This window comes from Peromyscus maniculatus, chromosome 3, assembly GCF_049852395.1.
Source record: "Peromyscus maniculatus bairdii isolate BWxNUB_F1_BW_parent chromosome 3, HU_Pman_BW_mat_3.1, whole genome shotgun sequence".
Classification (NCBI taxonomy): Eukaryota; Metazoa; Chordata; class Mammalia; order Rodentia; family Cricetidae; genus Peromyscus; species Peromyscus maniculatus.
This window is the reverse complement of record NC_134854.1, coordinates 23444359-23472221: the sequence shown is the minus strand read 5'-3', so window position 1 is coordinate 23472221 and position 27863 is coordinate 23444359. Positions and strand designations below refer to the sequence as shown.

Here is a 27863-nt window from a genome sequence, read left to right as displayed (position 1 = left end):
AGGAAAATTCTAGACTCATAAATATAATTGCAATGAACATTGTTCTAATAGACTCTTTATTATTAAGTTATTCCTGGTTAGCCTGGAACACCTGTCCTAACTCCCATCCTGCTCTCTACTTCTGGGTTTTAATCCCATCTCTGACCTTTAACCTAATATGTTCCCCTCTTGTTGGATAAAGGAATCACCTGACGCACTTAGAATCCAGAATCCCATCTCAGTAGATGTAGGATGGATGCTGAGAAAGGCCCAAGTAATGATGAAGCGCCACACAGGGACCACACTTCCAAAAACTACCTACCGAAGGGCAGAAGACACGGCGTAGTTGGTAAAGTGCTTGCCCAGCAGGCTCAGGCACCTCCAGCACCAACATGAAAAGCGGGCACGATGGCCTGAGCGTGTAACACTAGGGCTGGGGAGGTGGAAATGGGGGTGACCCCTATGGCCAGCCAGCCTAGCTTCATCAGCTAGTCCAGTGAGATGGCTGTCTCAAAAAATGTGGATGACACTGAGGTAGACTTCTGGTCTTCACATGCATGCAATATACACAAGCCCTTCTTCCTCAGCCTGGCTGGTAGTCACTGCAGTTTAGCTGATGGCTAATTTGTATTCCTGCTCTTGTTTTTTGTTTTTTAAACATTACTAGATTAGAATTTACTGGACTCCCTTTCAATTCATACCCCTGCTACTTCTTAGCCGCCATTCATTCAGTTTCTTCTTACATCAAGGATTAGAAAAGGCAACACAATGGGAAAACTCTGGTAATGTTCTTGACACACAGTAGGCCAGCACGAAACATTCTTTGTATTCTCAAGTGTGTCTTTGCCACAATCCCATCCTGTGAGAGTTACAGTGAATTTTGCTGAGGTCTAGAAGCCCTTCACAAAATTCACCCACACATACTTCCTCTGGCTCTCACAGACAGCAGGCCACAATGGCTGACCACTTCTTTCCTCAGAAAAGAAGTTATACAGAGCTATATTCTGAACACGCTCAGTGGGAACACACCCAGCTTCCTCACTCACCTCTCTCGAGGGAAACAAAAACAGAAAAGATCAGGGTTAGCTCCCTGACAGAACCTTATTGTACTGTTTGCCAATTTTTGGGACCTAAAGATCAAGTGAACTACAGCTTTCACATGCAGTGTGGCCCTGGACATCACACAACTCTCCTACCACTGCTGAAAATATCTCCAATTGTAGTGGACACTTGGACACTGAGAACACACAAAATCCTGTCTGATCAGTGGATCCCCCTTCTAAGCAAATCTCCTTTTCAAGCACGCATTTTACTTTGTGTGCACATGCATGCCACAGTAGGCCCATGGAGGTCAGGGGACTGGTGAGTCGGTTTTGTCCATTTGCCATGGGCATTCTGGAGAAAGAGGGAGGGGGGGAGGGAGGGAGGGGGAGGGGGAGGGGGAGGGGGAGGGAGGAAGGAAGGAAGGAAGGAAGGAAGGAAGATATACAGAAAAAGAAAAGGTAAGAGCCCAGAGGCAAAATGTAGATGGGCTAATTTAGAAAAACTGGCAAGAAACAAGCCAAGCTAAGGTCAGTCTTTCATAAGTAATAATAAGTCTCTGTGTATGTTTTTATTTAGTAGCTGTGTATGTTTTTATTTAGTAGCTGGGTGGTGCCCCCCCTAGCCCCCCCCACAAGAGCCAAAAGAGCAAAGAGCAAAATCAACCAACACCACTCTCCCGTGCCCAAATGTGCCAGATCTCTTCTCCATACGGCAGGACTCTGTCAGTACTGTGAGGCACCACTCATGTCTGCCTTCCCTTCGCCTTGTACCCCCTCCCCCCACAGCGGTTTCCCCATTAGGACCCCTGATAAAAACTCCTGTGTATTTCATAGCCCTGATCATCCTCCTGTGGATAAAGCCCACCCTGAGGGTCTTTCTTCACTAAAAACACTGTAAGATGTTTCAAGTGACTAGTAAGGCAGCGGGAGATTACTCTCCAGACAGCTTCCACAACCAGGCGCTACAGTCCTTGGACTGTGGACTGTGGACCTCGGACAGGACTGAGTGCAGGGGGGTATGATCACGACCTCAACCGAGACAGAGACACCAAGCTGCCACTCAATAGACTGAGGGTTCAAAGAGGGAATGGAGTTCTTACTTTCTGCGGAACATCTCTGCGAATATGCAGCCAACACTCCAGAGGTCCACAGGGGTGGCGTAGCTGGACTGGAGCAGGACTTCTGGGGCCCGGTACCACAGCGTGACGACCTGCAACAGCAAAGGGATCTGGGCGTTAACGGGGAATCCAGCCGAGGGATTACTCGCCAACCCTGTGTGGCTCAAGAACAAGATCCGGTTCCTGCAGCGTGTCTGTGCATCACGGCAACGGCATGACAAAGACATGGAGTGCCCAGGACAGGAAACCGCATCACACTGCGTAATCCCGAACCCGGGGCTCCCATTCCAGACTCCCTTCATGGGACCAGGAATGGCAAATAACATAAGTTTCAGAAAGCAAGTAAAAAAATAAAACAAAGCCAAAATTCTTATCATCAAACTCCCCCACTCAGGAGACTTCAAAACAACACATGGAAAACAACCATGGCTCGATTCCCAAGTCACGATTAGAAAATAGGACTCCAGCGGCCACTGGAGGATGACCCTGAGCACACTGAGCAGCCCAGGCCAAGTCAAAACTGTTCTTATTTCCATACTATGGGGAACCAAAACAAAACCCCCTTCCCTGCTGCTGCTCTTTGTTAGCAAACAAGACAGAGGAAAAACAAGAGAGAGTGCATAACCCAAGTATTTGCACCCAAGGATGAAGAAATCATCCCAAGAACCCATTTAACAGAACAGATGGAGAGGCACAGCTGTACTCTTAGAACGTCAGGTCGAAGCTTCAGATTCCTGTGTGTGCAGGGAATCAAGGGCTTCTCCGGTCTGGAGATACCGGAAATAAGGGTGCACTCTAGTGTCAGATAATCCATCAATATTTTCACATATTTTAATACACACTTTACATTATTCAGATCCCTTTATCCTCGCTGTTTTGTCTGTGTTACTATCTAAATTTCCTGAAATACTGACTTCATATACTTTGATCCTGTGTTAGTTAGTGTATTGATGTTGTGGTAGCAAGTCTCTAAAAATGTCTCCCATCAATTTCCTTCCCTCCTTGTATGTCCACATTCTTCTCCTCACAGGATGGAGTCTACTCGGCTTTCACTGAATGCTTGACCTACAGAACATGGCAGCGATGTCTGAGGCAATCAAGCCTAGCTCATCGGGTGTTTTGTAGCCTGGGTCCCTCCAAGCACTTGCTTTTGAGGCACTTCCTCTCTGGACTCAGCAGTGATTCTGTGAGATGTCCACAAAGATGCTCTGACAAGTCCCTGCTAGGCTGTCAGTTGAGAGCTATGTGAGCCACCAATATTGGACATTTGAGACCAGATTGTGCCCCAGATGACTCAAGACTGCTGAGGTGAGTCCCATCAACCTACATAAGTACAAGCAATAACAAAATCGTGTTGTTTTAGCTTTTGGGGGTGAATATACAGAAACACTGACAGTTCTCACCTTTTCAACTCATGTTTTGCTTCAAATTCACCCAGGGGTCAATTGTATTTAACAGACACTTGGTTGCTATCTAATGGAGGAGACTATATCAGACATGGTGGCACATGCCTAACCTTAGCACCTGGGAGGCTGAGGCAGGAGGACCATGAGTTTTAAAACCAGCCTAGGCTACAGAGTTGAGACCCTATCTTAAAATAGTAACAAAAAATTGTAAGAATTATGGTAATGTAATAGAAATAAAAGCAAAATACAAACTGAATCAAAACAACATTATCTTGGTTCTCACCTGACTCTAATATATTTCTTTCTGGCATCTCCCAGGGTGCCCCTACATCCTTGTTACTCGAGTTAAATGCTAGACTGCACCACTGCTTTCCACCCTTACAGTGAATGGAACCATCTGTGGAACCTTGGAAAATGAAGGTGTCTGGACTTTAAGCTAACTCACCAACGAGAGAGCCTTTGCTCATCTGTTTTCTCCTTTCTTCTTTTTCTTATTTTAACATGCTTGAGGGAACGCTTAGCGGAGTCTAGGTACCGCCTTTCTTCCTAGCAGCCTATAGTTCCTGTCATCACACATTTGTTCATTCTGTTCTCTTAGCTTACGAAGCTTTTTCTTCCTCTCTCTATGTGTGCAAATTCTATTTCTCCCACAAGGTCCAGTCTCATGCCACCAGCATCCTGAACTCATTGCTACCTCTAACATCCTTTGAGGGCTTGCACAAGGTGTTATCCACTGTATGTCTGTAAATATCTATTACGATACTGTGTCCATAACAACTAGGTCTCAATATCAGAGTAGTGATTTTAAGGCAATCAGTCCTAGGAAGATAACTGGGCAAAATATACTTTTACTTTATTAGCATTCACAGAAGGAGGAGCACCTCTTTATTTCTGACATACTGTAAACACAAGTCAGCTGCAAACTGTTCACCAAGTTCCGCTTGAATGGCACACACATGCACACATATACATTGTGAAGGCACACATTTATTTATTCATTTGCCTCCATTCAAAATAAAGCCTAGCATTGTGACAGATGAAATTTCAAACTGAATGCCTTGTTATTTAAAGATGCACCAAGGAAATTGATTTCTGGTATCTCATCCTAATAAATTTCACAATGCTATCTTCACATTCAATACTTTAGTCTGCATTTTCTACTGTGGCCATTAAAAATGTTTCAACATTAAAAATAAGAACATTTGATAGATCTAGGAATTTCCCTTCTACTCATTTTAAAATTTACTCACCACTCAAAAATACACATAGGTTTTTTTTGTTTTGTTTTGTTTTTCGAGACAGGGTTTCTCTGTGTAGTTTTGTGCCTTTCCTGGAACTCACTTGGTAGCCCAGGCTGGCCTCGAACTCACAGAGATCCACCTGGCTCTGCCTCCCGAGTGCTGGGATTAAAGGCGTGCGCCACCACTGCGCGGCGAACACATAGGTTTTTATCTGACGCTTTAAAAATATCGGTTCATAGTGACCATGCGATTGTTCTGTTTTCTAATGACAGGCAGGACATTAGAGTTCTTAACACTGTAGCAATCCTGCTTCCGTGGAATAAATCATTCCTAGTCATTGCTTATTATCCTCTTAATACACTTATGAACTGTCCACAAACATTTTTAAGGACATTAATATTTTCATAAGTGAGAGTAGCCTATAGGGCTTTTGTGTGCTACTTTTTCCTGTTTTGACAACAGGAATATGCAAGCATTCCACTTCCTTCTTTACTCCTGAAGCATTAAAGATAGGAATAATTAACCCTCTGAGAGGTAAACTCACCGGCCAAACCCTGGCCTACATCTTTGTCAGCTGTGTGTCTTTACAAATGTTGGAATTTCTTCTTGGTAATGGGTTCGTCCATGTTTCACCCTCTTCATGAGTCAGTTTTGATTATGATAAAAGATTTTTCTATAAACTCCTTAATCTCAACTTTAAACTGTATCGGCTAAAATCTCTACACAGTATTTCTTACTATCTTAGCTTTAGTTTGGTTGAACTGACGTGTGTGTGTGTGTGTGTCCCCTTTAGATTTTCTCTATTCACAAATGTCAGGTCTGTCAGGAGTTTAGTCATATTATTTACTTTAAAAATTCACATGGAGTTTTGTTTTTGTTTTGGAAACATTCTTCTCTTATTTGATGATCTAGTGATTTCTACATTTACCCTGTACAATTTCTCCCCATCATCTTTGTTTTTCCTTGCACTTTTCTTATTTTGAACTTTTCTTATTAATTTTCAAATTTAATTAACAGAATAATTATTTCCATCTCAATTTTAATGACTTCTGCTCATCGCTGGATAATACATATTTTTAGTTTTTCCTTTAGTCAAAGAACACAATACTTTGAGGAGTAAATAATCTAAAAAAGTATCTCAACATTTCCACATGACCAGTTTATTTATAGTTATCTTGTGTGTTTTTTTTTTAAACCATTGGGGGCTGAACACAAGGTCTTGTATATACTAACCAAGCAGTCTACCACTACGGTATAGGCCCACCTCCTAGCTCTCTTTTAATGGCTGAGTTACTTAGTTTATTTATTACCACCAGAGACTGTAACCTGTCCAATGCCCACTTGGTTGGCTTTATTTTGTTTTCTTTCTGACGACACCTGTTTGCTGCTGCTGTTCTGTGGGGTGTGGAAGAGCACTCTGCATTAAGAACAACCTTCTCCTAACAACCTGCCACTGAGGCTGTACGTCATGTAAGTCCTTGCACTTGGCGGTGTCTGCCCAATTCTGAGGGAGGCCTGAGCCTTCCTGTCACTGCTCCTTCTCACCACCCCACCCCCCCGAATTTCTAAAGGTTTACATTTCATACACAGGTTGGCATTACATTACCCCCCCCCCCGCCCCGAATTTCTAAAGGTTTACATTTCATACACAGGTTGGCATTACATTTTTGGCAATTAATATTTACAACGACACAATATTAGTAAAGGAATGAGAATTCAGATGGTACACACAGACAAATATACAAGTCCTAGTTAATTCAGTTGTAAAATGTAAAGAAAACAGCATATTCACTCAGCAATACAAAAAGGTAAAGCAGGAATTAATATAAAATCTACACAAAGAGAAATGATACATACTGTTGCTGAAGAACATAAAACCTAAATAAATGTCACGGCAAAGCATGACACCAATGTGAAATGCCCTACGATAAAGGTAATATTAATACAAAAAATAGGAAAACCGAATGATATTGGCGCGAAAACAACTCTGAGGCAAAGAAACCAGAAGGTGTCAAAGACAAAACCACCACATGAAGTCCAGAAAGAGACGGATTTACAAGGTTGGACACTCCTACGGGCGAGTCAGTTAGGACTGAACACCATACTGCGTGAAGGACTTGTATAAACCGGTAAGAAAAGAATGCAATTGGAAAGTGGGCAGTCAACCCGTAAGAAATACAAACGGCCAAAGATGGGGGGTGGGGGTGGGAATGGGACAATGCAATGAAATTGTACCGGGGTGGGGCTGATTTAAAGAAATTAGCAGAACAATATTATTGGAAGCTTTAAACTGCAGACTGGCACAACTCTTTTAAAGCAAAGTAAGACAGTGTACAAAATTAATAGTACATGTTCCTGATACAGCAGTCTCAGCAATATTTATACTACTAAACAGTCATTCCTAAGGATGTTTATGCTGCAGCAATGACCACGAGGAGAGCATTATTTATCTTTCAAAAAAGAATGGGATTGTTTGCATCTTGTAAAGATGCCCATGAACACTGCTGAGCGAATAATCAACTCTGGGCTCTATTGCAGTATGTTCTGATTTTTGTTAAGACATTATGTGTAGGTGTGAGCATAATGACCATAATGTGCCTAGAAAAATGTCCAGGGACACAGGCATCCAGCTCGCAGTGGACATATGTCACCAAGCTTGGAGTATGCCCATGGGGTGGCTGGTGGGAGCCAGTTGTGGTTAGTGAGCACATTGTCCTTTAGAGCTGAGAACCGGGAATTTCAGATGGAGGCATAAACTGGTCCAAAGCATGTAGCTGAGAAAGGCTGGGATTCCAGGCGAGGGCGATCTGATGATCTGCACCCTCCTGGGAATCTCATGGAGAACTTTCAGTGCCGAACACCCATGAGGCAACAGGTAAAGGCAGGCTGGAATTAAACCACTGGTGGACATGATTTTGAATTTATTTTGAAACATTTTACTGTGAGATTTTTTTTTAGGTGAATCTGCAAATTGTAGAAATTCAGCTGCCATTTGGTGTCAAATTATTTCCTTGACCACTGGCTTGAGATTGCTGTTGTCTTCCAGCCTGGATCAGGACAGTGGTCTCTAAGGGATGCCACCTACTAACGACATCCACATAGTGACCTCAGGGACACTCTCACTTAGTAAGTCACTAACTCCTCTCAAGTGAAGGCTTGCTTAGTTTGTACAAATCATCACCAAGCAAAACAGAGAGGAATTAGATTATGCTCACTCACACTCTCCGTGAACTAACAATATTAATTTCAAGACACATGGATTTTGGTTGTATTTTTGTGGAAAAGAAACTGAGTTGTTAAGACTTACCCTCCTATTTAATTTTCAGGTGGAATAATTCCCAGTAGTACACAGGGCTTACTTCAAAATGCAGCAAAGTATCACCTTTTATATTAGACATAAAGTAGCATTTTCTAAAAGTCACCCTCTGGTTTATGTATTATTATGATATATATGTGCATATATATGTTTCCCTGTATTTATATCTTATTTTATGACTATTCTATACTATCTAATCCATAATCCTTCAATTCTCATATTAAGTTGCTATAATTTTAAAACCCAAAATTCTTTATGATTTAAAACATTTTATTGCAACCAAATCTAGTTTTAAGTCCTTGAGAACAAAGTATAACACATTTTTTTTTTCTGGCAGCAAAACACAAATTTGTTTTTCTTAGGAATTAATATACTTTCTGTGTCTGAAAATTTCTGATGGAAAACTACCCAATGTACAACCAGTTTAAGTCTGTACAAGCAGAAAAGTATTAATTATTAATTTGAAAGCTTTATAAAGAGTGAAAAGTACTGATAAAAATGTTTTATGATTTTACTACATGATATAAGCACAGTTCTCAACCACACAATTAAATTTTCATTCTCTTCACTCAACAGTTCTAAATATCCTTAAGAGCCAATGTATAATGTTAAGTCTGAATCTGAAAACACTGTCATGGGAAGCCATGTGCTCAATGTGTAAGAATCAAGGCTGAGAAATCTGTGACAAAGGTTGCTACCAATGGTAACAATGCAGTTGTCCAGTAAGCAAAGATAACAATAGGAACTAAGGGCAGAGTCTGGCTGGGGCCAGCTGGAACCAAAGCAAACACCATGTTTATTACAACCACTACATGTATTAACGGCCTCTAGAGGTGTTGAATGGATTTGGCAGCAGGAGGGGGAGCTGAAGGGGAGTTCAAGGATGTTTACATAAGTCAATGTATCTGTTTAAAGGGCTTTGATCTCTATTCACAAGTTTTTTTTTGAACCAGTTCAATAAGACTGTAAGATAAAGTAAAGCCAAAGCCAGTGTGGACTCAAAATATGCATCCGAGTCAGCCGCTCCCACTTAGTATTGTACCCAGAAGTCTTGTATTTATGCACACTTCACTTTCACCTGGATCCTGAAGACACTGCCAAGGCCATGGGCTTCATGCTAGGTGGCTACAGTTGGTAGAGAGGCCCTGGTGAAGGTCAGGCTGGAGATCTTCTCTTTGTCTGAATGATCTCTGCCCTGGAGGTGGCCTATCTATCTGCCATATGCCTCCAGTTCCTTATTGGGCTTGGCCACTGGAGAGTCTTGGCAGGAGGAGAAAGAGAGAGCGAGAGAGCGAGAGAGCGAGAGAGCGAGAGAGCGAGAGAGCGAGAGAGCGAGAGAGCGAGAGCGAGAGCGAGAGCGAGAGCGAGAGAGAGAGAGAGAGAGAGAGAGAGAGAGAGAGAGAGAGAGCGAGAGCGAGAGCGAGAGCGAGAGCGAAGGGAGAACAGGTCCTGAACTCCATGACTTTCTCCCAGTAAGTTATCTCACAATGCCAATGTCTGCCTCAGACAGCATGTTCATTCCGGGAACAATCCCTTTCCTCAGAGTCGGAGCAGTGACGGTCTGACTGCCCTAAGATCCAAACCTTGCATCTCCATCCTGCCGCAGGAAACAGATCTCCCTGGAACCGCCTCCTCTTGACTCTGTATCAGTTTTCTGTCAGGACCCCAACTCACACTAGTTTACAAACTGCTGCAGATGGAATCTTCTCCTGTTTCCTCGTTTGTCAAAGAGGACTTTGGGACAGGGTGATCTGTAAGGTGCTCTGCTGTCAACGTTCTGAGAGGCCCTAAATGGCAAGGTAAGGGTGAGAAGGACCAAACCGGAAGCTGTCCATCCCTGCATGCCCTCAGTGTCAGTGACTCCTGTGGGGTGCTACCCTATTTCTGGGCCCACTTTAACAGGCCTTAACTGTGAACATAGACAACACATCATGAGGAACATTAATATCATCTTTGACAGACTACAAAATCTTCTCAAACTCTGTTTTTTCCCATCTATATATCCCAGGCCAACATAAAAGTCTTTTAGTATGCTTGTCTTCCTACAGAAAACTGGTATAGTTTGTGAGATGAAAAACTAGGAATAATTTTATTGTCTTTTCATAAGGGATCTAAAAAGGCCACCTATTTAACATTACTCATTTAGAATGCACAGACGAGAAAGAATTGAATCTTGAGTTCTTGCAAGCAGTCTTCTCATTATACTGCTACATGGAAGCTATTAAAGAGTTACATGCCAGCAAAAACACACAGAACACTTCGCAACAAACACAACGGAGCCATCTCACATTCTCTCATTTGTAACTAGCGGCTAAAGGAAGTGCTCTGACATGTGCTGAGAAGTGGGCAAGCTCTACAGGAGATTCTCCACGCACGGAGCACTGTGTGTCCTCCTCCACGCACGGAGCACCGTGTGTCTCCTCCTCCACGCACGGAGCACTGTGTGTCTCCTCCTCCACGCACGGAGCACTGTGTCTCCTCCTCTACGCACGGAGCACCGTGTGTCTCCTCCTCCACGTACGGAGCACTGTGTGTCCTCCTCCACGCACGGAGCACCGTGTGTCTCCTCCTCCACGCACGGAGCACTGTGTGTCTCCTCCTCCACGCACGGAGCACTGTGTCTCCTCCTCCACGCACGGAGCACTGTGTGTCTCCTCCTCCACGCACGGAGCACCGTGTGTCTCCTCCTCCACGCACGGAGCACCGTGTGTCTCCTCCTCCACGCACGGAGCACCGTGTGTCTCCTCCTCCACGCACGGAGCACCGTGTCTCCTCCTCCACGCACGGAGCACTGTGTGTCTCCTCCTCCACGCACGGAGCACAGTGTGTCTCCTCCTCCACGCACGGAGTACAGTGTGTCTGCGATCCTCTTCTCACTGTTTTGACACATCCGTCACCACCTTCAGCACCATAGCCACCTGGATCCCATGGGATCCATGGGTCCCATTAGACATGATGACTTCCTACCAACTGGCCTTTTCTTGACCTGAAACTCTCTAAGTCTGAATTCTACAGGGCACCAGAGGCCCCCTTCCCAAGCCTTTGCTTATTATTTGTATTTAAGTATAGGTCAGCCAAGGTTTCATTCCAAAGAGCAAACCTTATACCTAGATCAAAGCGAGCTTCAGTTAAGTTCATCATGTGCTCTCTCTCTACAAGGCACCATGTTAGCAAGGGACAGTGTGGCCACAAGTTAGGAAAGCACACAGTCAAAGGGCACCTGGGGTCAGGAGGTGTGGCATGGTCTTAAGCGTGGAGTCCTCCTGCCTTCTCCTCAAGTGACTGCTCTCTCGGGAGGTGATTTCACTGAAATGATGTACAACGCTCCAATTCAAAGTGTCTGCCCTGCCTTTCATCTGATACTTGTTCCTCTACTTTTATACTTGTTTCCCCTCTTCACAAGCAAAAGTACCACCTACCCAGGTGTGTTGGCTAGTTTTGTGTCGATCTGACACGAGCTAGAGTCATGTGAAAGGAGGGAACTGGAATTGAGAAAATGCCTCCAATGATCAGACTCTAGGCAAGCCGGGAGGGCACTTTCTTCATTGGTGATGGGGGGGGGAGGTGGCCAACCCACTGTGGGCGGTGCCATCCCTGGGTAGGTGGTCTTGGATTCTGTAGGAAGGCAGGCTGAGCAAGCCAGTAAGCGACACTCTTCCGTGACCGCTGTATCAGCGCCTGCCTCCAGGTGCCTGGCAGCTTGAGTTCCTGCCCTCACTGCTTTTGATAATGAACTGTCCTGTGGAATTGTGAGTGAAGTAAACTCTTCCCTCCCCAAGTTGCTTTTGGTCATGGTGTTTCATTAAAGCAACAGCAACCCTAACTAAGATACCATGTCCTCTGCTTAACTCCATGATCAACTTATCCAGCAACTTTGAGGTTCTTCAAATATGCATCTTGTGTCATGCCTTGTGGCCTTCAGATAATGCTTAGACGTTTATCTAGAGGGTCCACCTTACAACGGCATTCTTAATTCTTGTGAACCCCACCTTGCCTAGTCCATCCCCAAACACAAGTGATCCCAGCTCTTACCACACCGTATGTATCTGCTTCATGTGTCCTTACAGCTGAAGAGACCCAGAATCAGCAGTTGGAGAGTAGAGAACCAGGTAGACTTTTCAAACCCAGCCCCTTGCAGAGTAATGTACATCGCAGGTATAAAGTGCATGTCTGTCCTAACAAACGTCTGAGTAGCTAGCAGAGAGCAGAATGGAAGGTTCCAGAGTTAGGAAGGGCAAGCCAGGGCAGGACATGGGGTATGGAGCAGGGCTGTATCCCCAGACCCTCCACCAACACTCTCTCTAATCATCAGATGACTTTTTAATAAAGTGCCAGGGCCACTTTATTTTTTAAATTAAGTTCTAAAAGGCCTGACAGGCTCATGTTTTCCTTTAAGCTGCATTATTTAAATTTCCTCTTGAACTAGTGAAACTTAAAACAGTCACAACTTGCTAAGTGTCTATTATGTTTCAAGCAACAAATTCATCCTCTTTGCAAAAATATAATATGGCCTCGCTTTGATTTTGACAATAAACAATCACCACTTGATCGCCCTCTGCCTTCACCATGGAAACCAAGCAAATATTTGCAGACATTCCTTCAACCTTCACAGATAAGGAGAAATGAAAATTATTCTGAACACAGGATATGGCAGGCTATGTAGCTCATCACTTCCTCTGAAAAGCTGCTTTAACTCTTAAGGAAATCTATATGCTTTGGGAGGCCACATAATTACCGGGACTTCAAAGAGAATTGTTAAACATGATTTATTTTTGTTATGGAGACAAATGCCTCTGCAGTCCGGGCCTTCCTACCCCTTCACACTGTGCTCATCTTTACACAGGCTGTATGCAAAACAACTTCCTGAGTTCCAGAAGGCTATGTGGCCTGTGGAAATGAGGGGGGGATTGCAAGCACAGTTGTAAACTAAGTCCGGGTACACACTCTTCAACATCCTTGAACTCCATGGGTACAGCCTTCCTTAGATGGGAAGGAGCCACCAAGGTGTGGCCGGCTGCACAGCATCAGTTTCCCATCTACATCTGTCATAGAGGTGTACACAGCAAAAGAGAACTAGCCCTGTACTTTCCAACGAACCCGGGCTACCAGAAATGGATGCAGGCACAGAGCACTCTGGTTATTTGGGGTCAAATGTTAAAGGAAAGAAATAGAGGAAGAATGCTTCTGAAGATTAGGATGTCTCACGCTGTTCATCTGACAAGATCGAAAGTGCAAACAGGAGCGGAGAACAAAACAGAGGACTCAGACCACAGCACTGGGAATCGGAGGCAGCCAGGAGGATTGGTTTTCTGACAGGAACTGTCAAGTATCAGGATGGACGACTGTGGGATTTTATGACCTTTCTCTGAAGCTTCTTCTTTTTTCCCTCCAATCTTATCTCAGGGTAAAGAAGGAGCTAGGGAAAAAGAGAAAGGAGGCCTGTGTGAAGCAGAGCGGATGTCGAGTTCTGTGTTGGACTAACCACCTCGTATTTTACATCATCTTCAGGTGAAGGCTTGGGTGAGCACCACTGACCACTTGCAGGAACAGGTAAGAGCAGGTGGACAGAGAGTCCATGAGCGAGGAGTTGGTGAGTGGCCGTGCCGGGACTGAAGCAGGCCTGGGACCTCATTCTTCCTGTGTGCTCACTGACTTCCGACCTTCCTTCCCTTGGGGGAGGGAGAATGGTCGCCAGGAACTGAACCCAGGGCCTCACACATGCTAAGTACTGTACCACTAACATCTATTCTCAGGCCTATTTTGATTTTTTTTTTCTCTTGAGACAGGATCTTGAGTATATAGCCCTGGCTAGCCTAGAACTTTCTATGTAGCCCAGGCTGGCCTGGAACTTGCAGTGACCCTCCTGTCGTGTTTCCAGTAAGCTGGGGTTGCTGGTTCAGATGTGCTGTGGATGATTGATTGACAAATAAAACACTGATTGGCCAGTAGCCAGGCAGGAAGGATAGGCGGGACAAAGAGAGAGGAGAATTGTGGGAAGTGGAAGGCTGAGACAGAGACGCTGCCAGCTGCCGCCATGAGAAGATGTTAAGATACTGGTAAGCTACGAGCCATGTGGCAACTTATAGACTAATAGATATGGGTTGATTTAAGACATAAGAACAGAGAGCAAGAAGCCTGATGAGGCCATACAGTTTGTAAGCAATGTAAGTCTCTGTGTGTTTACTCGGTTGGGTCTGAGTGGCTGCGGGACTGGCGGGTGAGAGAGATTTGTCCTGACCGTGGGCCAGGCAGGACCAGGAAAACTCTAGCTACACAGGAGTATTGTTTTAGGTCTTTTGTTTAGTTATCACTTTAAAACAATGCTTTTTTATTTTTTAACGATCAACATTTCTAGAGCAGTGTAGGTTTACCAGAAATCTGAGAAGAACAAGATGTTTCCCTATGATGATACCTGAAAGGTTTTCACTAAAATGGTTGCCGTGGGCACATTAGTGTCATGGATGAGCAAGTGGCTGGGTCCTGGATAGAGGCCAGGAGCCTGGTGTGGTGGGCATGCTTCTGCTGATCCTTGACTCCGCCACTAGCCTCCCCCCCGGCCTTATTCTCCTTTTCCACTTCCACCTCTGCAAATGAAGTCACCCACCAGTTCCTCCAGTCAGGCTCTTCCGCAGACTCACCCCTCACCCATTTACAGATCTGACAACATGGCTGGAGTTGTAGGAACAGGCGAAGAAGAACACAGCTTGGAAGCCCGACTACCACTGCCTACCATTTTATAACATAATTCTTAGCCCAAACTAAACTCCTCCCCCAGCAACCAACCAAATCTTTAGGCTTAAGAAGTTTCCAGAACATAATATAATTTTATGGATATAATGCTAGCAGTGTGAATTTACTATCTGATTTGAAAGTAGCTAAAACAAACAAACAAACAAAAAAGGCCTGATGGGTAATACATATCCTTAGTCATTCACAAAATACAGAAGAGGAAATTAAACACTATTCTATCCTTATCATATTTAAAACATCTTTAGAATGAAAATTCTTCGTATATATCTTCTGTAAGCAGAGAGGAGGAGAGGATAACTGAGAAGAAATCCACTAATAGATAATTGCAGAAATGTGAATTCACTTATTGCTAATGGGCTGCAATGCTTCTCGAACTTGTCTCAGTTTCTAGGAAGAACCACACGAATACCAAGGACTTCACAAAGTATTTCTAGGTACATCCGCTATCGGGAGAGAGACATGTGTGAACATAAAAGGCAACAGCAGGTTTCTCACCTAGACCCGGACGGAGCTCCAGCTGCACTGTGCTTAGGGCACAGTGGTTGCTGCATGCAAACAGAGCAGGAAGGGAAGAGCACCCGTCCAAGTTCATGCCTCACAGCCAATTCAAAGAAAAGACCTTTCCATTTACAAACATTTCAGAGAATGCTGCTGCTTTCTAGAAATCTGCGGCAGATAGTTTCTTTATCCTTAAAGCTGGTGGTTGGAGACGTGATTACAGTGGTGTCTAAGGAAGCATGAAGAATACAGAGTATTGTTTCTCTTCCAGGAGATGAAACATTATCTTAAATATCACTGTGGATACTTAATATATGGGAACCCTCATAGGTGTCAGAAGTAGGGCCTAGTGATACCCTGAGTCTTCTGGAACCTTCTGAAAGAAGTAACAGTTCCCTGCTCTATATTCCCACAGTATACCTCTCTCAGGCCCTGCTCTGATATGTGGTGTGACCACAAAAATTGACTTCCACCTCTGTTACCCCACAGAACCGAATACTAGAATGACCTTAGTTACTTTCAGATCCCCAGTACTTGTGTGCCCGGCTTTCTGCTACTACAACACAATACTTGAGACAATCAAGTTATGAGAGAAAAGGTTTATTACAGTTTTGGGGGTTCTAGTCCATGATAGGCTGGCCCTCCTCCTTTGGGCCAGTGGTGAGGCAATGTCATGGGCAGGAGCATGTGGAGCAGCAAACTGCTCACATTTAAGAACCAAGGAGCAAAAAGAGGTAGAAGGTGGATGAGGTCACAATCACTCCCAACGGCATGCCCCCCATAACCTGAAGACTACCTCCTGAAGGTTCCAGAGCTTCCCAGGAATCCCACCCTGGAGACCAATCTTTAACACTGCCTCTAGAGCACTGGTTCTCAACCTTCCTAATGCTGTGACCCTTTAATACAGTTAACACACCTCATGTGTGACCCCCAACCATAAAATTATGTCCACTGTCACTTCAGAACTACAGTTTTGCTACTGTTATGAACCCTAATGCAGATATCTGATACACAGGATATTTCATACGCGACCCCTGTGAAAGAATGGTTGTGGCCCACAGGTCGAAAACCACTGCTCTAGGGTTATCTGAGATCCAAACTCTGTCACTTGCTATTATATGTGACATATAGCAGCCACTAAAAAGCTGTCAAATGTATGATCATTAGAAATACCTCTCCAAAAATGCTCTCCCCCACCCCTACAAATTCAAAATCAAATAAACAAAACCAAACAATAGCAACAGCAACAGCAGCAACAACAACAATAATAAAAACCAGAAAAGAACAACAAACCAAGCCAGGGAGAGGAAAAATAGTCTTTCTTGAGGTTATTAATGAAGTTATGAAAAATGTTCTGGATTCACAAATATGGCAACAAAATCCATTTTGTAATCGTAAAGAAAATTTCTGTATGTGGGCCGTTAGCACACGCCTGTAATCTCTGCTCCCAGGAGGCAGAGGCAAGAGGATTGCTATCAGTTTGACCCTAGCCTGGTCTACATAGCCAAGTTATAGCCCAGCCAGGTTTTGACATCTCGTCTCAAAAAACCAAACCAAATCAACCAAACAAAGGCCTCTTGTAAAGAAAAAATTAAATTTTAGCCACTGTTAGCATCAGTTTATTTATATATATATTTGTATTCATCTAAGATTAATTTACTGAATAACGTTTAGGTATACACAACTATTCACACGGACGAGGTATGTTCTAAATCTATGAAATCACCTCTTAGAACAGAGCATCTAGGATTTACATCCCCATAAAACTTCCTCCCGGGACCTTCCAAGTACACTTAGGGGAGCCTGGCCTCCTGGACTCATTTTGCTTGAACGTCATCTGAAGGACCATGAGGTGTATGGACACCACTGTGCATGGTTCATTGCTCAACATGGCATGTGGAGACTGCCCATGTCAGGCTTCTGTCCCACTGTGCCGACAGGGCAGAATTTAGTCTTTTTTTTTTAACCCCCTGTTGATGGGTGTCTACAGATTTCGGTACAGAGCATGAACATCTTTTAAATGTCTTTCTGTGTTTCCCTTGCTGGACATGGGCACTCATTCTCTCGGGTGCACATAAAAAGGAGGCCAGTACTTAGTAAACACTACCAGTTTTGCTAGCCATCAGACCACTGTACCCCCTTCCTCCAGTGATGTGTGAGTTTCATTTTCTATGCATCCTACCCCACTCAGCATTGCCAGCCATTCACGTTAGTGTGGACTGCAACTGCCTGTATTTCTGAGCAACCAGTCTGTAAAACTGTAACACTCTAAGTTTGGATTTATTGTCTCTCCTCCTTCCTCCCCTCCCCTCTAGCTTTACCATATTGCCCAGGCTAGTCTCCAAACGGTAGGTTGCTCCAGCCAGCCTCTTCACACCTCCTGAACAGTGGAGACTGAAGGCATGTGCAACCACACCCAACGATGTGGGTTTATAAACTAGCTAACTAGACTCTTTTTGTAATGGTGCAACAGTGGTGTCCAACATTCTTACTCACACTTGACCCAACAGTTCTAAGACAACCTGAAAATGTCAGATTCCTCACTTTTGTCCTTTCTGTATATTTTACCGAACTCCCAACTCTTTCAAATATCTGTCATGGTTTTCTCTGTATTTATATGGTTTTTAGACACTTTGGGCATTGAATAGAGAATTAAACTAAAAATTATTTTGAAATGTTTGTGTAGACATCAGTAATTTAAAAGTTTTAGATGTTAAACATTAGTTTTACTGGATTTCTTCTACAGACAAAAAAAAAAAAAATCTAAAATATATCCCTGAAGTTTAGCTAAGGTCAAATCTGAGGTTACTGGATCCTCTTGTTCCATTTCCCTCTAAAGAGGTCACATTGCTATTTTTCCATTGGTAGTGAGCCCTTATCCACCAAGGCATGGAATCTGAATGTGGGGAACCAAGGCAACCACCAAGCTGAGTACTCTAGGGTTACATCCTTTGCACACACAGTACCATTTCCCCATGTTTATGAATGCAGAATGATTATGATGACTTCATTTAGTCACTGAATATTTTCAGAGTGCTACTCAATGTCTGACACTCTGTGGTAGTGAATTCTACAGCATGGCTTCTGTCTTCATGGTATTTAGAGTGGACTGGTTAAAAGAAAATATTGATCAAGAAACGTGGCAAGGAAACCATGATCTAGTATGTCTGCAGAGGCAAGGCAGCTGTTTAGCCTGACTTGGCAGTGGGATCAGCCATCCCTGGTGCATGAGCGGGCTTTTCGGAGCCCAGCGCCTGTGCTGAGACACCTAACACAGCTTTGGGTCAGGGGGCGGGGCTTGGACCTGCCTCAAGTGAATGTACCAGGCTCTGCTGACTCCCCATGGAAGTCCTGCCTTGGAGAAGGTGGGAGTGGGGGGTGGGCCGGGGGGGGGGAGGAGAGGGGCACCTGTGGTTGGTATGTAAAATGAACAGAAAATTTCTTAATAATAAAAAAATGTAAAAAAAAGAAAATATTTACCAAGAAACATGGCAAGGAAACCATGACCCAGTATTCCTGCATCATCAAGGTTCAGCATTTCAAGTTAAACACAGATCTGTGAGGCTTGTCAGATGATTTAAAAAAGAAATGAACTCAAGGCAGCTCCATCAATATTTTCTACCAATGAAGACACTTCCCATCATAGAGGAATGCTGGTGGTATTTCAGAGATGTAGAGGGGCCCATTTGGCTACACTCTGAAGTCTTGACTATGTACACTCCTGTTTCCCAAAAGAGCTTAGCCATTGCCTACAGTGAGTTTATAAAAAGTCCAAAGCATCAAATCTGGATATTGAATCTCCCTTCTTTAAATCCACATTTCACAATAACAATTAAAGGGTGTGGGAAACCCTGCAGTTAGGAAGAAACCAAAGAACTGGGCATTCACCAAACTGAATCATATCTCTCTCATCTCACATCTATTTCTGTTTTGCAGAGCTAAATATTCCCGGGAAAATGCTTTATAAAGCACCAATCTATGAGCATGTGCAGGGCTAGGTGTGTAAGAATGTTTCTACACATGCAACTTGACATTTTTAACTAACATATTTCAGAAATATAAGACCAAATATATTGTCTTTAAAAAATTAAGACACACACACACACACACACACACACACACACACACACACACACACACACGCACGTATGAAAATCTGCCTATAAAGTGCCCTTCAACTTCGGCATAGCTGCCACTGCCTATTACCATCCCATGTTAGAACAGATGTAGATGGCAACCACACCTTGCTCCATGTTAACTACTATTTCTGTTCTAACAGTCTCATGTTAGGTAAGGGTTATTCAATTCTTCATGATAAAAGTAGACTGTAAAGAATTCTAATTACCTGAGCTTTCTGTCTGTTGTACCCCATCTGGAAGATACTTATAATGCAATGTTGAAGGTCAACAACATTCAGTGGATAACCAGTCTGCCATGACAGAGACAGACCATAAAGACAAGTACTAGACCAGGCATGTCCTGTAAGAGTTCATAGCCCAAGGAATATTACTAACACGGTGTGGCTGGAGTTGTAAGAAAGCATTGAGAAAGTGTCATGGAAACACAGATGACTCATTAAATAGAATGCCTGACTTAAAGCTTCTATAACGAAATACCCATAATCTATGTATAACAAAGTATGACCGCATCCAAGAAACTAATAAATATTTATTGAGCACCTACTATATACCCTAAATCTACACACCAGACTTTCTTAATTTTCAAATCATTGCTAGTGTCAGAATTGCATTATTGTTCTCAAAAGAATTCTAGAATATCTCTTGGATTCTTGAGCTTAGAGTTTAATTTTATACCTTGGAAAAACTCTAACACAAAGGACATAAGCAAGCATGATTCCTCATCAGAACTACATTTTCACATACTTTCATTTCAAAGTTTGAGCCAGTAGAGGGAGTAAATTGCTTCAAAGAAAAGCCTCAGGTAGATACAGAGAAATGTAGGGCTTCCTGAGTGTAGGGCTTTAACATAAGGGAAACTTGTGTGCAGATACATTTTTCAAATACAGACATGTAATTCATGCTATAAAGATTCATTACATAAATGTAGAAGTGTAAGAAGCAGTCGCTGAGCAAACGAACAGATTCTCCAGTGAGACCCAAGGTACCAAGAGCCTGACACTCCCATCAGTAACTTCTGGACCAAAACAGACCTGGAGTGAAATCTACCTAAGTGACACTAATGGGAAGGAACTCTGGTAGTGCTAATCAACCAGACCTATCACCAAACCAGAGCCTGTTTTATGACAAAGATAAGTCCATACATCACAATCAGTATTTTTCTGAGCTCGAGAATGGATGCCACTATCTTGGGATTCCAAATCTTAGGAGTGATACAAAAAAAATCACTTTCAAATAAAACCAAAAGGGCAATGTCTTTGGGATTTACCTCATGAGAGGAAATTCTTAATAATGAAAAGCAGGTTGATGTGGTACATTAGCAATATTTTGTCATAATTGCTCTTTACTGTGCAGAGATGCAGGTGCCCTGGCGCTGGAGTTCCTGGCAGTTATGAGGCCCTGAATGTGGATGGTGGGAATCACTCGGGCCCTCTTACAGAGCACTATGCACTCTTAGCTGCTGAGCCACCTCTCCACCCCCTTTCCTGTTCCTGTGCCCTTCCTCCCTTTTCCTGCTGGCTTCCTTCTGCATTTTCTCTCTCTTCTTCCTCTTCCTCCCTTCTTTTTGCCACACTCGAGTCACCTCCCAAGCTACTAACCTATCAAGACAATCCATGTCTTTTCACACACACACACACACACACACACACACACACACACACCTCAACACTAAGTTCTTATATCTAGCACAGGAATACTGATAGATAACAGTGACTTAAAATGAACTAAAAATTATAAATATTTATTTTATATGATTCCAAACTACCTTTTATCTTTATCAGGTATATTTTCCCTGGTCTGTTGCTTGTAAGTGAAACTACAAAATATATAAGACAGATATTTATTTTTTCTTACCCAGCTTAGTAGAAAGAAAACTCTCCAACAAGGAAGGGTGAGGAAAAAGCTGGGTCTACAGAGAACCCAATCCGTACTTCTTCCCAACCTGTATGAGCCTTCTCCTTAGCCCTAGGTTCTTCTAAAAGCTCTCCCACCCAGTAGCAAAGCACTCCGATGTGCCTATAACACTTTCTGTTTCTCTGGTCAGTTTTGCCAAACGATTGTTTTTGTTATTCTTTATGAGGGAACATGTCTCAGGTCTATTTTCCTGTTCAATATTTTTATTTAAAACTTTTCATGTCTAATCATTTGATTAAATCATTAAAATTAATTTAACATACATTTAAATATCATTACTTTCCATAATGAATACACACACACACACACACACACACACACACACACATTTTCCATTGGTCCTTTAAAACTATTTAAATGCAGTAGATGCTTATTTGAAAGAATTCGTTTTTTTTTGTTCCTCTTTGCACTGAAGGCTGTATTATTTATATTCAGTCTCATTTAGTCATAAAAGCAGTTAGTGCTATGAATTAGCCTCTGTGAACAGCTTTGGCATACTGTTATAGCTCTGAATAGAGTTAACTATTGTAATGTAATGCCACATGTCCAGTGGGCATTAGAGAAGTTGTGAGATGCAAATAGTGAATCTGAGGTATCTTGAAATGTTAGTCACCAGGGCCTGAGGATCAATCAAGCATTACCACGTGCTCAGTGGATAAACTATCTGCTCACATTTACAACAATATCGCTACCTGCTGAGGTGTGCCCACCAGCCATCTATTCATCTTACCTTTGGTCACTAGGGAACATCATCCCATGTAAAGGAACAGCAGCAGCAGATGGACTGAGGGAGAGAATTCTAGACTGAGATTTAGAAAATAAGGTTTGTGTGTATGTGTGCTGTGTGACAGTATGCATGTGTGTGGACATCACGGTCTCTTTCAGGAGTCAGCTCTCTGATCTACTGTGAGATCTGAAGACTGAGGTCAGGTTATTAGGTGTGTGTGGCAGCTGCTTATACCTGCTGGGCCATCTTTCAGGCCTGAAAACTACATTTTTCTTTCCAGATACACCAGTCTATGTTTGTTATAAACAATTGCTATATATTTATCTTGAAAAGGGTAATTTTGTTATCATTGGGCCACTGCTTCCAAAAATATACAGTTATGAAACCACAAACCTTTATTACTGTAGTCCTTTCAACAACCGAATCCTATAATTAAGAATAAGATTCACAAGCTGAGTATGAGGGTGCACACCTTTAATCCCAGTACTTGGGAGGGAGAGGCAGGACAATCTCTGTGAGTTAGGGCCAGCCTGGTCTTTATAAAAGTTCCAGGACAGCCAGGGCTACACAGAGAGACTCTTGTTTCAAAAATTTTATTTACATGCTCAGTGACCACATCTGGACACTGTACTATGTACCAATACATGATATTGGTGACATTCTCAGGAACTGGACATTTAAAGAAACAACTTTGATCTATAGGGTATTAGTAAGGACCCAAGAAAATCTGTGATTCCATCAAACAAAACTATAATCCCAGAAGACGCTGAAAAACCTTTAAGGGTCATTTAGATTGAGGGGAAAGGCAAATTCACGAATCTTACCAGGTGCAATGAAAGGTTAGAGAGCAATCATGGCTATGTGTCTGTGTGGTGCCCTGATGAGTGATGGTCATGGCTACATGTCTGTGTGGTACCCTTAGGAGTGATAGTCCATCGTCTATTTTTTTTTTTTTCCAGAATTCAACACTTCTGCTTAACAGGAATATGTGTAAGTGATAAAGTTCTTACAGGTAGACATTCAAATTTACTATAAAATATGCTCACAGAAGTCATATCAAGACCTTATATGTTTGCCCCTAAAATACAGACACAAAAAGATAGTAACAAAATGGAACGATATGGGGTATGCTTTTCTACCCTGCTTGCTGGACTGCCTGGGTCTATGGAGGTGAATCATCTGTTCCTGGCTTCAGAAACTACGGAGGGGAAAAATAGTACGTGAAATACCTGGAATTCCATAAAGTTTCGTAGAGACCGAATAACGACTTTCTACAACATTTTAAACAGTTAAGTGGGAGAAACTCAAGCCACACATCTCTCTGAGAATTCCATTCTCTTCTAATGAAACTGGATCAATGATGGAAGGACCACAGACTTCTGAAGTAGACATAAATTGGTACATCCTGCCCAGATCTCCTTGGTTCCTTTTCACCAAATAACCATGATCTGGAGACTACAGCAACTTTATTTAAATTTTACACACAAAGCCTCATTCCTTTGTTGGTGATCAAGGAACTCTGATTAAAAAGAGAACACAAGAAGCAAGGCAGAAGGGGCTTTCTCGTTGCCAGCTTTTATATCTGAGAGTCCTGGACTGAGCCAGGGGACAAAGAGATACGGGCATTATTGCTAGTTACTAACAAATGGCAGGTAATACACAGCTCTTGTGGAATCTGACGGGCGTTCTACACATTCTCTGGACTTAAAGTCAGACTGCCAGCAGCAAACAGCATGGCTGCACGGGAAGTACAGCTTTACAGGCATGCACTTCTGAATTCTGCAGAGCAGGACTCCTCCGGTTCTCTTAGGGACAGAGACTTGCTCTGGGCTGTGGGCTAGCAGCAGCAGCAGCAGCAGCAGCAGCAGCAGCAGCAGGCTTTGCTGTCCATGAAAGAGCAGAACCGTGAGCGCGTGAGCGTGGAGCACGAAGTTCTGTGCTATGGGACGCAGTGGCAGCCAGCCAATGTTTACAATCCCCTGGGTCGGGAAGGCAGGCTTTAAAAGTCTTTGCTCCTGCCGGCAGTGACCTTCGCCTGCTTTCAAAGCGGCTCTCAGGTTAACCCCTTGGGTTCTGTGTGCCCTGGAGCCACACAAAGGAAATACCTTCCTTTGAAGGACACCTCGCAGGAACATCGGTTTCTGATTTCAGCGGGAGCGACACAGAAACACTGGATTAGGAAGAAAGCATGTATTAACTCTGCCCTCAGACCCACGAGCAAGTTAGGGGCCCCTGGATCTGGATTTCGAAGTGTGCGGTGTTCTACAAAGTGACAGTTTCCAGCTTCAGGCTATGGCCTCAAGCTTACAAAGCAGGGGGCTGGGAAACATGAGTGTATCTGGTCTCCAGGGGAGAAGGAAGCATCCAATTTATGCAGAAATGCCCTTTCCCCAGCTAGCCAATGGGAAGCCAAGCTACAGCGGGGCTTCCTATTGGGATATAACTAGAAGAACAGTGTTTAAAATTAAAGACAGGCTAAATCGTTAAAAAGCAGCAGAAGAGAAAATGCCTTGTCAACTGAAAATGTAATTTTCCTGTAAAGCAAAGCTGACTACATCTGTCTTATTACTGTTATTCTAGTGTAAAAGATTTTTTATTCCTAATGTTAAGAAGCAAAGATCTCATGAGAACACACATACAATTTTTAGTCTCAAATACATTATTCAAAAGAAGCTATAAAAATAATAACATGAAGACAAGACAAAAGGAATAATATTTAATTACAAAATGTCTTCAGGATGTTAAGATTTACTTTGAAAAGAAGAGGAAATATGATGTCAGGGATTCATTCCTATTGAAACAGAGACTTTGTTTTGGTTGAGGAGTTCTGGGAATCTGAAGAAGTTTGGAGTCTACACATTGATCATCAACAATGCAGCCACACCTTTAGTGAGGGACAGAAAGGGAGACACACCAGGAGATGGAATTGGCATGTCCACGTCACGAGAGGAGTCCTGTGGAAACTCTCCCAGTCCAGAGGAGGCAGTGAGGAGACCAGCTTCCTCATGCCGTGTGGCTCTGGCTTCCGAGCGGCACCTGTCCATCATAATGCACCTGCATCATGTAGCTCACTCCATCTCGCTCGCCATTTGAGAGGTACTGTTTGACAGATTCCCTGGACTAATAACTGGGTCTTAAATGCTTCTGAAGAGAGTTATCAGGGCTGGAAAGATAGATGGCTCAGTGGGTGGAGGTGCTTGATCCTGCCGAGCCTGATGACCTGAGTTTGATCCACGGGATCCTCATGGTGGGAGGGGAGGACGGACTCGGGAAGGCTGTTCTCTGATCACACACTCATCACGCGCATGTGCCCCCCCAATAAATAATAAATAAATAAATAAATAGATATTAAAACCGTAGTTTCTCAAGGAATGTTTAACAGCAATAAGAAGAACTATGTCCCCTCTATCATTACAGACATTTCACCTTTTCCTTGCTATCTGCTACAGAATTTCAACGATGATTAACTAAACATACTCCGCTCTAATGCAGACAGGCTAGAATGTGTTGAGAAGCCCAAAGACACCCCAGAGCTTCACAGAGAGAAGATGACATCCCACAGCCAAAGTTTGCCATGGTTTTCTGTATTCCTTGCTTTTCACTAAGGACTGGACACATTTCACACCCTTAAATAACAGGCTCTTATGAGACAGGGTCTGGGTGCTTTGCCTGTATCCTGACATGCTCAGCACACATTATTAAGGAGAGCAAAGTCCATGTCAGGGCCACTGAGCTGGTGGTCATCAGGCTTCCAGATAGACCTCTGCCACTGCCCCCTGAAGTTCCTGAGAAACCTATGCCTCGTCTCTCACTTTCGACAAATACTACAATCACTACTGTTAGAGTGAAGACTCCGGGCTAACCAACCTTTAAAGACAGGATCTGTGTTCTGGTGGGAGCTTCCCCTGGGTTTCTGAATTAGAACAAAATCACAAAGCTGCTTGTGCTTGCAATCCCAGTACTTGGGAGGCTGAGGCAGGAGGGTTGCCACCAGCTTGAGGCCAGTCTGGCCTGCACAAGTGAGATCTTGTTTTAAACAACATGATCACCCAGTCTCTGCAAGTGACTATTTATGCCCTTTTAAAATAGAATCCCAAAGCAGCTGCTGACATGGTCTCCATCACAGATGCCCATGGTACAAGCTAGTTAGGGAAACTTTTTTATTTATAGGCTAAGAATGTGCATTAGAATCACTCTCAGACTGACCCCTACCTAAAGCTTTTAAGACATTGTTTCTTGCTTGTCTCCATTAATGAATACTGCCTTAAAAAAAAAAAAAACCAAACTGTTGTGAAATCAAAGAAAATAATTATCACCACCCTTTATAGTAATGGTGTGCCACTTAAAAAAATTGTTCAGCTTACAGGGAGTTTGTGAAGCCACTTGTATGTAACTAATAACACAGTTGTTCATGAACTTTAATTACTGCCATAGAATTATTAGGCCCAATCAGTTGGAACTGAGCTTTTCCACACAGTAAAAAGTTAGAACTGTACAAATGAAGACAAAATATGCACAGCTAAAAAGAATGTTACGGGGCCTCTCGGCGAACAAAGCCAGCTCAGTCTGGCGCTCTCCCCTTGCACCACCACATCCGCACATCGTTAGCTGGAAAATTCCTGATATATGCTGTAATTTTTGTGCCCCCCTCCCCCAGCACACTTGGGGCTTTAATGTCCAGATGCCATTTTCCCCCTTATCTGTCCCTGTTTGGGGCTCTGCCAACCATGGTCAACAATTAATACAGCCAAAGGAAAAAAAAAATACAGTATGCTCCCTGGCAACTGGTAGAGCCTCGCAGGAAATACCAAGTAAAAACTTGATTATGTATTGTTTAACCATTTTGTTCGCCTGTAGGCCACCCTGTCGTTGGTGTAATTCAGACGAGCATGCTTCATCTGATGGTCTGTGCGCGGCACCATTGTCCCCGGGGTCTGTCACGCACAATCACTGGCTTCAGCCTGTGGCCCTCTAAGTGAAAGGAGCAGGTTTGTGGCAGCTTTCCAGCCCGCATTCCTTTTAATTAGTCAACTTGTGGCCCAGTGTTATAATAGATAAGTAACCTCTTAATATTCATGTCATTAATTTATTTTTTGCCTCATTCAGTTATAAGCTTTTGCATGGGGTGGGAGAAAATGCTCTTTCCTATATGGGCTTTGGTTTATGAAATAAGCATGCTACTATTTCAAAGAACGTAAGAGATTGTGTCTCAGTGATTCTCCACAAGGACAATTCCAGAAACCACAGGATACCCACACCTTTTTTTTTGAAGCATTCTATTTTTGCATTTAAATAGCAACTGAAATCTTTCTTTTGTATACATATGTAAGATGAATTATTTTCTTGCCAGCTTCAACATGGCTGGGAAACCTGCTTCCATCTGAACTGGGGGACTGGCGAGCTTCCTGTCTGAGATGCAGACTATTCCCAGTCAAAGCAGGCTGACAAGGAAGGCAGGCAGGCGGCCGCTCTCACAGCTCCAGGCAGTCTCTCTGCCCCAAACTTGAGTAAGTCAATGGTTAAACTGCTAGTGTAATTAGTTATTAGAACATACCATTAAAAGGTAAGCTGATTAAAAATACAAGTTGATTTTTATAAAAATTAGTACTGTCCACTGGGATCAGGAATAAGAGTGCCTCTTAGAGCTCAGTCCTTAGATCTTTGCAGCAGATAGGATTCTCAATCAACTCAGTTCTTCTCAAAGGCGGCGATGACACCTGTCTGTCCCCTGA

The 27863-nt window shown here is 43.2% G+C and overlaps 1 protein-coding gene across 2 annotated transcripts in view; it reads right to left on the bottom strand.

The window, feature by feature from the left end:
* The window catches only part of Cdk6 (cyclin dependent kinase 6), a 206320-nt gene that overhangs the window by 57509 nt on the left and 120948 nt on the right, over positions 1-27863 (bottom strand). For both annotated transcript variants that reach the window (XM_076566237.1, XM_006991209.4), the window contains exon 5: positions 2123-2232. In XM_076566237.1, coding sequence (XP_076422352.1) covers positions 2123-2232 — 110 coding nt within the window. The remainder of the gene's footprint in view (positions 1-2122; positions 2233-27863) is intronic.